This window comes from Coregonus lavaretus (assembly GCF_964263955.1).
Source record: "Coregonus lavaretus genome assembly, chromosome: 30".
Taxonomy (NCBI): domain Eukaryota; kingdom Metazoa; phylum Chordata; class Actinopteri; order Salmoniformes; family Salmonidae; genus Coregonus; species Coregonus lavaretus.
In genome coordinates, this window is record NC_140017.1 from 19283664 (window position 1) to 19296734 (window position 13071).

The following is a 13071-nucleotide window of genomic DNA, read 5'->3' on the forward strand; positions in this document are numbered from 1 at the left end:
AAGGGAACACAGGGAAGTGAGGGCATAAATACACAAGTGAATCAGATAGACACAGGTGACACCAATAGGCAGATAATTAGTCCCGACTGTGAGTGAGGAGGTGCCTATGGTTGTCGGAGGGTGACACCTAGTGGGTCACTCCGGAACTGCGACCCACTCCTGTAACAGGAGGCGACGGAATGCTGTATCAGCCCTGGGTCCAGAATGTCCCTCCTGGGCACCCCGGACTGCTCCTCTGGCCCATAACCCTCCCAATCCACCAGAAATAGGAGACCCCTCCCCCCCACCGGAAGTCCAGGATCTGGTCCACCGTAAAAGCAGGCTGCCCTCTGACGAGGCATAGTGGGGGAACAGGACAAGGAGGGGGAGCCAGGGGACAGGTGGCGACAGGCTGGAGGAGGGACACCTGGAATGTGGGATGCACCCGCATGGTGGGGGGAAGTTGCAGGTGTTAGGTCACTGGGTTGACTCGCCGGACCCCTCTGAATGGCCCGACGGGACCACCGCCTCCTCCTCTTGCTCGGGGAATAGAGGCGCTTGGAGATAGGCAGAGGTCGGAGCAGCCCTGCCGCGGGCTGACGTTATCTCTTCGTGCGTGCGCACACCAGGCAAGCAGCCACGAAGGCACGTGTATCCCCCTCAGCAGATGGCCACCAGAACCTCCTACGCAGGAACTCCAATGTCCTGGCGCCCCCTGGATGGCTGGTGAGGTTGGAGGTGTGCGCCCACTGAAGCAGTCGCAAGCACGCAGCCTTGGGTACGTACATCCTCCCCGATGGGCCTCCACCCAGATCGGGCTCCCGCCGTAGCGCTGCTCTGACCAGCCTATCAATTCCCCACAAAACTGGGGCAGCCATCAGGGCATTGGGGACAATGGGGTCGTCCCTCATTGCCAGCATCTAAGGCCGGGACAAGGAAAGCAATCGCCCTTGTGTGGGCATGGCTCCCGGCAGGAGATCGATAGCGCAGTCATAAGGCCTGTGAGGCGTTAGGCCCTTGGCATGCCTCCTACTAAACACTTCCCCCAGATCCCAATACTCCTGGGGAACAGCTGCCAGGTCTGGGCCGGTGACAGAGTGCGGGACCTGGGGAAGAGGTGAGGACTGGTAAGTGGTCTGGGACGGTGGTTTGGGCTGATGAGTGGTCGGTGGCGACCGGAACAGGATGGGGGAGGAGCCTCCCTCCAGGATGAGCCGCCCCGTGGACCAACCTATCTGGGGATTGTGGTCGACCAGCCAGGGGTGCCCAAGGATGAGGGGGCACTCCGGAGAGTCAACAATGAAAAACTGGATATACTCCCATAGCCCCCCCACCACCACCCGGACACGCGCTGGGTGATGCAGCCCGACCCCAACGGCCGGCTGTCCAGGCCCATGACCGGAACCGGCTCGGAGAGAGAGTAACGGAACGCTCCACCCTTGGGCCAGCCCTGCGTCCATCAAGTTTCCCGTGGCCTCAGAATCCACCAGTGCATGCGTCCGACGTGCAGTGCGGGCCCACTGAACCCTGACGGGGATAAAAATCAGGGAGTCTCTGGAGTTGGGGTTTCAGTTCCGGCTCGCAAGCACCCCTCCCGATCCAAGCGAGCCCTCCCGTTTCCCCGGATTCTCCGGGCATGAGTCGCAGTGGTGACCTGCGTGGCCACAGTACCTGCAAAGTCCCTGGGGCAGACGCCTCTGCGTCTCCATTCTGGACAAGCACGCCGCACCAAGCTGCATAGCCTCCTCCCTGAATCGTCAGAAAGCCTCCGGGCTGATAGGGTGACAAGGAGGCGAGCCTTGCGTCATGCCTCTCTAATATGCCCGCTCACGACGCCGATTGTCCACCCGCACCGAGAGGTCGACGAGGCTGTCCATTCGCTCAGGCAGCTCCATGAAGGATATTTCGTCCTTCATCCCCTCCGATAGCCCCTGCACGTACAGGCGACCAGGGCGGCCTCCTCCCATCCTGCCTCTCGAACCCGGGTCCGGAATTCCAAAGAGTAGTCCATAAACGAACGGTCACCCTCCCGACAAGCCATGATCTGCCTCCCGGCCTTGTGCCCCGACACCACCCGAGAGGTATCGAACACCTTTGTAGCTCCCGGGTGAACTTGTAGGAGCCGGAGCACCCCGGAGTTTGGCTCTCCCACTCCGTGGTAGCCCAGGAAAGGGCCCGACCCGTCAACAGCGTGATAATGTAGGCCACCCAGCCCTGCTTCATCAGGAAGGAGGAGGGTTGTAGGCTGAACATCAGGGAACACTGGGTGAGGAATTCCCTGCAGCCCTCTGGACGTCCGTCGTACCTCTCTGGAGGAGGTAGGTGGGGTTCCCGCGATGTTGCAGGCGAGACTGGAGACGCCGCTGCCAGGGCTGGTCGGGTGTCCACCCGGCTCTACACGCCGATCGTCAGCTGGCGGAGATTCTCGATGATCTGCTGCAGGCTGCGGTCGTGCTGATCTAGCATGGCTCCATGCATTGCCAATGCCCTATAATACTGTGCTGCCTCCGCTGGGTCCATATTGGCTCAGTTTTCTATAAGCGTTGGTGTGAGGTGTGACCCAGGTGCGGTGCAGGATAGACAGCAGGCAGTAGGCAAGGATGGTGAAACAAGGATCTTTACTGGTTGTCCAAAAGCCAGGATACAAAACAACGGACTATTCCCGAAAACAAATGAGGAACACCTAGGTCTTCAAAAAACAGGCTGACAGCAAACAATGTGAAATACTAACTCTGACTGGAAAAACACAATGACATAGGGAGAACACTTCTCAAGTACCTGTAACTCCGTCACGTGATCCGACGCTGATATGTGATTAAAAGTTTTTATTCAAATATCCACACCATACATCATCATACACATTACACACACCATTAATTCCCAACCCCAATATCACTAAAAAATAACAATACAAAACTACCCAACACAATATATATATCAAACACCCACAAAACCGAACAATAACATAAATTACACCCCAGGGGAGCACCTTCCCTCCCCCTTTATACCCAGCTAAAAAAACACATACAAAAACTAAATCCCTACCCCTCTACACTAACCCTAAGCCTAAACCCCCCTTCCACCTCTCCCGAGCAGCATTCTCCCCCTCAAATTCTGCTCCACCCTCCTCACTATCCCCTCCACACCCCCTTCTCTTCCTGTCCTTTCCATTTTCTGCCTAGCTTCCCACAACCCCCGTTTAAAGAGGCTTATGAGAAGCCAGAGCAGAAACCTGTCCCTAACCGTCCCACTCGCTTTCCCTACACCTCTCTCTACCCTAGCCCACGTCACAACAAAATCCCCCCTAACCCTGCCTATCAACACCTGTGCCCTAGCCCATACCACCCCGGCGAAAGCACAGACCCAGAAAACATGGAACAATGTCTCCTCCCCGCCACAAGTTGGTCTTGGGCAGGTGGGGGATTGTGTCATACCACGCCTGTATATGATGGAACGCACGGGCAAGCACTTATGGAGGCTCAACCAATTCAGGTCCTTGAGGCCGTTGTCCAGACCACACACCTGCACTCCTTCCCAGACCCCAGCCGGGATACCCACTACGGGCCCTGGACACCCTCCCTGTCTAACCTCCTCGAACAGGTGCCTGTGATCTAAACCTACTCGGGCAACTTCAACCTCGGGGTACGCACGCAGCCACTTGGCCGCATAGCCAAAGTGCCACGGCAGCTGTTCCGCACGAGGACCCGTGTTAGACCACACCATTACGCTTCTCGCCTGATAAGAGAAAAACACCCGCAGGAAGTAACCAGACGGGTGTATCACCGGATGAGCCAGCTCTGTCAACAAAAAAGAAACAAAAATCAAGTCCAGGTTGAGGGGGAAATGTGGTACCCCCCTACCTCCCAGAGCATGCATACCCTCACGACATACTCAAGCCTGCCACCCCACATGAACTGAAAAACTAGCCTCACTAGAGGCCTCCTCAGACTAGCTGGCAATGGGTAGACGTATGCCATATACAAAAGAGACGGCAACACATCCACCTTGAGGACCAGGACTTTGCCTATAAAGGACAACGACCTAGACCTCCACATCCCCAGCTTCCTCTATACCACTGCGATGCTCCTGTTCCAGTTCAGCGTCGCTGAGCTGGAGGTCTCAAACAAGACCCCGAGCATGATTGAGAACCGCTCCTGACGCTCGGGTGAATTCCCCAATGATGGCAAGGGACCTAGTCAGGCACGAGTCCTTGCATAATAAGAAGGAGGTTTCGTCGACGTGCTGCGTCATCTTAATATGCAGCCCACCGCTCCCAAAGCACGGATGTACCCTATATACTTCTCCCCAAAACCTAACCTACCTAACACCCTGAAAAGAAAAGATCTATTCACTCGATCAAAGGCTTTAGCCTGATCAAGTGCTGCTACCATTAACAGCAGCCCTCTATCCTCTACCCAAGCGATGGAGTCCCTAATCAAACTCAGGTTCCACCTAATAGAGCGGCCCTCTATCCCACACGTCTGATCCTCATGTACGATGTAGGGAAGGGCAATGCGCAACCGGTCCACTAGAACCTTCGCAAGCAGTTTATAATCTACGCACAGCATGGTCAACGGCCTCCAGTTGCCAAGGTCTGTTGCGTCTCCCTTCTTGTAAAGAAGTGACAGCACACCTAGGGCCATCGATCCCCCCGGGACCCCCGTCTCGAGGATGGCCTTCAAGACTTCAAGGACTACCGGACCAAGTTTCCCCCAAAACGTCAGGTAAATCTCTGTCGGCAGCCCATCCATTTCTGGCACCTTCCCTTTTCCCATACTCCTGAGGGCGCTCTCAACCTCTTCGAGGGAGATCTGAGCCTCCATCGCTTCGCTAATGTCCTCTGGCACTCGCCGGGACAGGTGTTCTAAAAACACGTTTCCCTGCTCTACATCTACTGCCCTTTCTTGAAAAAAAACTCTGAAATGTTCCGTGGTCACCTTGACCATTTCCTCAGTTTCTCTCACTACTCTACCATTTTCTTCCCTAACCCCGTACATTACCTTCCTACTCTGTCTTCCCCTAACTGATTTAAAGAACACGGCGGAACAAGTCTCGTCGTGTTCTAAAAACCCACTATGCGCACGCTCCAGGAAAGCGCGAGCCTTCCGCTCATGCAGCTCCCTAAGTTGCGCCTTTAGGGCAGAGGATCTCTCCCAGTCTACCGACCCGCCGAGGTTGCCTGCCTCGAGCTCGAGTTCGAGCAGCCTTTGGATATGATCCACCTCCGTCCTTTCCTCCCTCTTTTTCTTCTTACAATATCCTATTATAAAAACCCTAATCCTCACCTTTGCTATTTCCCACCACTCCAACACCCCCTCACACATGGACCGGAGGCCCTCAAGCCCCCTAAAGAAATCAACAAAACAGTTAACGAAAGCCTGCTCATCCAGTACCTCCCGTTCTAACTTCCAGTACCCCCTACCGAAGAGGTAGACTGGTGACTCCACATGCAGCAGCACCCCGTCGTGATCTGACAAAAACACTGGCAACAAACGTCTAGACAACTGACCCAGTGACCTGGATAGAAAAATATAGTCGAGCCTCCGCTCGACCCCTCTGGAGTTGCGCCATGTTGGACCTGCCATCATCGGAGCAGTGTGCAGGCCCCCATCTACCACACCATGGCACGCCATTAGCCCGGCGATGGCACCTGCACTACTGTCCCTCCCCCTCCTTATATCTATATTAAAATCCCCCCGTATCACCAAGTGTGATCGCCAACTGTGGCCCGTACACCACAATTACCCTATATCTATCATCCCTTACTGTAACATCCACCCCCAAAACCCTCCCCTGCATACCTTCCAAAGTGCCCTCCACCTTCACCTCCCTATTCCCAAACAAAATCCCTACCCCCGAGGACACAGGAGATTCTTCCCCCACAGCGCCCTTCTCCCCCATGACACGCTTGGTCCCCCCCTCCCCCACCACCCATTTCCCCCTTCCTGTCCGAGGATCTCCCCCTCCTCTTCCCTCTCTTCTTTGGAGACGCCGGCAGTGGGGAGACCCAGCCCCCCTTGATTATCAGCTCCTCCATCATCTCCCTCACCTCATCCCCCTGGGCACTCGACATCTCGCTTTACCCCCACTCCGGCCCCCCCTCTCCCCCCTTCTCCTCTCCTCCCAGGGCTGTGGCTGGCTCCTACCCGACCTCCTCTCCCTCCGCCGCCTCCGTCTCCGGCACCTCCTCTCCCACACTACGGCAGTCCCCTGCCCGTCCCCCTCTCCTCCCGCTGCTGTTCTCGGCTCCTCCTCCGTCGTCGATGATATTGCCTCTGGCCCTGCACTTGGGTCTGGAACTCCTCCTCCTCTTCCTCGACTTGTGACGAGCCGTACACTCCCTCCACAGGTGTGCTGACGATCCACACCCATGGCACTTCTTCGACTCGTCACAGTCCCTCGCCTCGTGTGCCTCAGACCCACAAACCCTGCATTTCTTCGCCCCACATGAGCCGAAATTATGGCCATAGGCCATGCATCGTCTGCAGAAAGGGGGCTGACGGGCATAAAACAATGTCCCCCTGTCAGCCCCCAGGGAGAACAGAGCTGGAGGATGAAGGTAACCTCCCAGGCCCTTTGGGTCTTCCCTCAACAGAGCCTGGAAGCTTCTCTTCCCATTCCAGAACCCTAGCGAGTCTTTGAGGAGCCTTGCCGAGGAGACATTGTCCATATACCTCCCCATAAAAGCCCTCACCTCCTCATCCTTAACATGCGGGTTATACATGTTTACAGTTATTACCCTGAAGTTGTTCTTGGCCAAGCTTGTCACCTCGTAGTGGCACATCGGCTTGGCCTTCTCCACCTCCCTCGCCTTTTTCATGACCTCATCATGCTTCCCCTCCGTGTGAAAAACCACATCATAAGCCCCTTCCAAGGGGTTCACCTGGAGGCACATCACGTCCTTTACCGCCAGCTTTAACACTCCCATCAACAAAGTCCTCCTAAATGTTTCCCTTCTAAAAGGCTCCATGTCCTTCTCCTTCCACGCAAACCTAACTGCGTTCGTGATCCCAATCCTGGGAATCGCCCTGAAATTCGCATTTTTCGCAATGTCCGCGAGGAGAATAGCGCCGACACCACTGCTCCGACTCTTCTCTATATTAGTTACAAACAATTTTTAACTATTTTAATTGATTTAAACCACCGCTAGCTTCCTTCTTAGACAGTCGTAGTACTGCTGAGCATAGAGAAACTAGCAGAGAAAACTGAGCAAGGGAACACAGGGAAGTGAAGGCATAAATACACAAGTGAATCAGGTAGACACAGGTGACACCAATAGGCAGATAATTAGTCCCGACTGTGAGTGAGGAGGTGACTATGGTTGTCGGAGGATGACACCTAGTGGGTCGCTCCGGAACTGCGACCCACTCCTGTAAAAATGAGGTGGGCTTACCTTTTACACATTTAAATCAATTTATTCACTGTTGTCTATTGATCCAGAAAGTTTTGCATATCTTTAAGTAAGAAATTCAAAGTCATGAACTTCTTCTGGGTTTTTACTTGAATTTTATTTAAATAATAATCATAATAATTGTATTACATTATACAGTTCTTAACTCAAAGTGTGTAAAATACCAAGTCCACAATTATTTGGTTACTACATGATTCTATATGTGTTATTTCATAGTTTTGATGTCTTCACTATTATTCTACAATGTAGAAGATAGTAAAAGTAAAGAAAAACCCTTGAATGAGTAGGTGTGTCCAAACTTTTGATGAATACTGTATATTTACACTACAGGTCAAAAGTTTTAAAACACCTACTCATTCAAGGGTTTTTCTTTATTTTTTACATTTTATAACAATAGTGAAGACATCAAAACTATGAAATAACACATATGGAATCATGTAGCAACTAAAAAAGTGTTAAACAAATCAAAATATATTTTATATTTGAGATTCTTCAAATAGCCACCCTTTGCCTTAATGACAGCTTTGCACACTCTTGGCATTCTCTCAACCAGCTTCATGAGGTAGTCACATGGAATATATTTCATTTAACAGGTGTGCCTTCTTAAAAGTAAATTTGTGGAATTTCTCTCCTTCTTAATGCGCTTGAGCCAATCAGTTTTGTTGTGACAAGGTAGGGGGGGGGGGTATACAGAAGATAGCAATATTTGGTAAAAGACCAAGTCTATATTATGGCAAGAACAGCTCAAATAAGCAAAGAGAAACAACAGTCCATCATTACTTTAAGACATGAAGGTCAGTCAATACGGAACGTTTCAAGAACTTTGAAAGTTTCTTCAAGTGCAGTTGCAAAAACCATCAAGCGCTATGATGAAACTAACTCTCATGAGGACCGCCACAGGAATGGAAGACCCAGTGTTACCTCTGCTGCAGAGGATAAATTCATTAGAGTTTCAAGCCTCAGAAATTGCAGCCCAAATAAATGCTTCACAGACACATCTCAACATCAACTGTTCAGAGGAGACTGTGTGAATCAGGACTTCATGGTCGAATTGCTGCAAAGAAACCATTACTAAAGGACACCAATAATAAGAAGAGACTTGCTTGGGCCAAGAAACACGAGCAATGGACATTAGACCAGTGGAAATGTGTCCTTTGGTCTGGAGTCCAAATTTGAGATTTTTGGTTCCAACCGCTGTGTCTTTGTGAGACGCGGTGTGGGTGAACGGATGGTCTCTGCATGTGTATTTCCCACCGTAAAGCATGGAGGAGGAGGTGTTATGGTGTGGGGGTGCTTTGCTGGTGACACTGTCTGTGATTTATTTAGAATTCAAGGCACACTTATCCAGCATGGCTACCACAACATTCTGCAGTGATACGCCATGCCATCTGGTTTGGGCTTAGTGGGACTATCATTTGTTTTTCAACAGGACAATGACCCAACACACCTCCAGGCTGTGTATGGGCTATTTTACCAAGAAGGAGAGTGATGGAGTGCTGCATCAGATGACCTGGCCTCCACAATCGCCCGACCTCAACCAAATTGAGATGGTTTGGGATGAGTCGGACCGTCGAGTGAAGGAAAAGCAGCCAACAAGTGCTCAGCATATGTGGGAACTCCTTCAAGACTGTTGGAAAAGCATTCCAGGTGAAGCTGGTTGAGAGAATGCCAAGAGTGTGCAAAGCTGACATCAAGGCAAAATGTGGCTATTTGAAGAATCTCAAATATAAAATAGATTTTGATTTGTTTAACACTTTTTTGGTTACTACATGATTCCATATGTGTTATTTCATAGTTTTGTCTAAAGAAAACCCTATGAATGAGTAGGTGTTCAAAAACTTTTGACCAGTAGTGTATAGTCATGAAATCAAAATGTAGGAGGAAGGGAAGGCTAGCCAATAGAGCTGATTCTTAAGGCCTGCTTTTAGTGCCCCAACAGTCTGAGCAGCCCTGAGATTTTCAGGAAGGGAGTGCTTGTCCTTTTCCCCCTCAGGAGACTAAAAAGATTTGGCGTGGGTCCCCAGATCCTCAAAAGGTTCTACAGCTGCACCATCGAGAGCATCCTGACCAGTTGCATCACTGCCTGGTATGGTAACCGCTCGGCAGTTGGGTAGTGCGTACATTCCAGTACATCACTGAGGCCAAGCTTCCTGCCATCCAGGACCTATATACTTAGCCAATTAATTATACTCGTGAGCAAACATTCCATAACTGCAGGTGGCAGTAAATCGCCAACCTTGGCTTTCTACCTGTTCAAACAACACTCTTCAGCTGGCAGTATGCACCCTTCCAGTTTGTTTGCCAACTTGTAGAAGTAGTAGAAGAAGAAAATGGACTACTTCAAAATGGAGATGGCCTCAATGGCGCTTCCATTGTTCTCACAGAAGCCATATAGAGCCCCACAGTGGAGGTGTCATATTACCCATAAAACCTAGCGGTCAAACATGGGAAAAATGACGATTGGAACAATTTCCCTATTTAACTGCTAGGTTTTATGGGTATTATGACTCATACTGTGGTACTCTATTGGGACAGATACAATGATGTGATGTCTATCTAAGTAACAAACTGAAGTGTCTTTAGATGAAGTGTAGTTGAGTGGGGAATTGGGCTGATCTTCCTCATTGTGCATGAAGCTCTTTCAAAAATGCATTGGGAATTATTTTAATTTACAATAAATAATGCAATGTTTTAGTTATTTTAGCATGACTGAATTAATAAACAACTGTTTGATCAAGAAAATGGATTCATCCCTTTTATTTTACAGGAAATAATTGGTGTATTTTACTTGCTAATTAAAATTTTTCTAAATATCAAAAAGATCTGCTTCATCCTTCACTTCTAGAAGAATACTTTACTGCCCATTTGTGGAAACTTATTACATCCTTACATCCTTTTGCTCAGTACCCAACCCCCCTGAAACAGAAATACATGTCCACTGACATGCTAGAAGAACATAGGGTCAGCGACACAGCAGCATCCCTGATTTGACTTTACTACAGTAAAATACATTTAACGAAATGCAGAAGAATTCACAGAAAAATAATGCAATACAAAGGAGAAAAAAGAGATTAGGTTGATGATAAAAACAAATGTATGAGCATTCAGATCTGGCATATGTTCCTGTCAGACCCGGGATTCAAACCGGCAACCCTGGCCCTACTGCTGTACTATCTAAAGTCATAATTGGTACTATTTTAAGTTCAGATTTTAGATGAGGAAAATCAAGAGAGAAGAGAGAAAGATTCTCCTTCTTATAATTTTTGTAAAGCATTTCCTGATCTTCTTGGTCCTAATACCATATTTAATATAGGGTGTACCAGTGGTGGGAACAGAATGAACTGTACTGATATTAATACATTAACCTCTCTGGTTGCTGTGCTGTGCCTGTTGTAAATAAGAGAAAAAAGGATGGCTGTAGAGAAGTTGATGAAAGTGATCAAGTGGGGAGCACACGTATTAAAAGCCTTTCGTGACTCCTTTTAGGCTTTCAAGAAACAAGCAATATGTTGACATATGAGAGCACAATTAACACAAAAGGTAAAACCACTAGACTTGCTATATGATACATATACCATACAGTTTGCTCAGTGCACTTTTAACACGGGAGAGTTTAACAACTTCTAAGCTATCACAAAAAAGCTTTGATGTTGTACCTGCACAAAGGGAGCCTTGAAGTGATAAACATTTCAAAAGAGTTATGGGAATAAAATATACCAAGGCTAACAACATTCTCACTTTAGAAGGGGTCATAATGCTGTTATATTGAAATGGCTTACAAATGGAGACATACCTGTCATAAGCCATCACTGCTAGAAAAACGTAAGCACATGTTACACATACATTGCAGAAATGTATATGTAACTGTGGGCCAGGAGACCAGAGGTGAAAGAACAGGTGGGGTGTAGGGTCGTCCCAAGGATCCCTGTTAGCATCTGTTTGAGCATAGCCTGAAGGTATGGAGGGCAGTTATAGCTACTATAAGTAACAAAACACATAATTCAATATTACAAAAATAATCAGTTCATGTTTTAGGGCAAAGTCCTAATACCTTTTTACAAGCCTGCCTGATTTTAACCATCCTAACACCGTACATAAAAGGATTGAAAAGTGGTGGACATATCAGAAAATAAACTAATAAAATAGTGCGAAGTATAGGTGGAAGATGTGCAGCATCATATCTGCCTTGTAGAATCACAAATAAACAGCCAGAGGAGAAGTTCAGCAAAGAGGCTATATGTGGCGTACAAGTGTTAAATGCTTTCTGTTTCGTCTCTTTAGAAGACTTTAAACATATTTGTAGAATTCTTACATATGAGTATATGGTCGGAAATATAGTACAAGAAAAAGATAGCACAGTTACAACAAGACCCCATATGTTATTCAGTGTAGTATTTGAACATGCAAGCCTGACTACGGAGTAGTTGTCACAATACACTCTGTCTAGAACGTTACCACAAAATTGCAGTCGCAAACTGAGGGAGATAATGATGGCGTTGATGAAAAAAGAATACACCCAGGGCAGTAGAATTAAGCCACAAATTATTTTAGGTGTCATAATATTGTTATACTCTAGAGGATAACAAATAGAAATGTACCTGTCATAGGACATAACTGCTAAATTACAAAATTCTGTTATAGCGTATGTGTACAACACATAAATCTGGAGATAACAATAAAGAAGGGAAATATCATGTGTGTCAGAGAGCAAGTAAAACATGAGAGCAGGAAACAAACCAGTGCTCCCATACAACTGATTAACAAACAAAGCACATAGAAACAGATACATGGGTTCATGAAGGCTTCTTTCAATGCATATAACTCCAATAAGGAAAGCATTGGCAAGAATTATGACAAAATATAATACAGTTACCACAACAAAGTAAAAGTACTTAAATTGTCCGATATCACCGTATGCAGCAAGCCTAAAGATCTCAAAGTGAGTAGAGTTCTCCATGGTCCTGGGAGTTGGTAAAGATGTGCTGTCAATGTTGGAAGAAGAGTAGCCAATGCTCTCTTGTACTGTAGCTTAAATATAAGTTGAAATAATGAAATCACAAAGAACAGACAACCTAAATGGATAATTCCTTGACCTATTCTTGTTGCAGTGATAGATTTTCCCACATCTATACTCACCAATATAGATGGATTTTCATTCTCCTGATAACATAATTCATAGCCTAAATCAAACAATATTATACTTTGTATCCTGCACTAGTGATTTATTACTTTCAAATGCAAAATAATAAATCAATTACCTGTAAATTATGCTAAATCCAACATTTTGACAGACCATTTCTAATCCATGATGAACTGCATAAACTCAACTCCTCAACTGATTCTTATACTTGTGAGATAAAAAAAAACTCCCATGGTGTGATATGGAAGTGTACACCAATACCTGGGGAAATATTTAGATATGCTCAGAGTCAAGGAAACCATACAGAGAAAAACAGATACAATTTTGTAACACAGGCCCTCTAGGGAGGAGGTTCAAAGCCTTTCTAAAATTCTATACAAACTACAGTATTTCATAGAGAATAGTAGATTACACAGGGCATGTACAACTGATGTGAACTGGTTAGCTTGTTGGCGGTGCGCACTAGCGTTCAATCGGTGATGTCACTCTCTCGGAGAGATATAAGTAGTTGTTTCCCTTGCTCTGCAAGGTCCGTGGCTTT

The 13071-nt window shown here is 47.7% G+C and overlaps 1 protein-coding gene and 1 pseudogene across 2 annotated transcripts; both read right to left on the bottom strand.

Annotated features, from left to right (window-relative positions):
- Positions 1 to 10600: 10600 nt before the first annotated feature.
- LOC311105786 (olfactory receptor 52K1-like) lies at positions 10601 to 11197 on the bottom strand (annotated as a pseudogene). The gene has a single exon. The product of its transcript is annotated as an olfactory receptor 52K1-like (transcript).
- On the bottom strand, positions 11197 to 12347 carry LOC311105787 (olfactory receptor 6E1-like; the record flags this gene model as incomplete). Its single annotated transcript, XM_084147988.1, has 2 exons — positions 11197 to 11202; positions 11589 to 12347. 2 exons carry the CDS (start codon positions 12345 to 12347, stop codon positions 11197 to 11199), a joined length of 765 nt encoding a protein of 254 aa, XP_084004114.1.
- Positions 12348 to 13071: the final 724 nt, after the last annotated feature.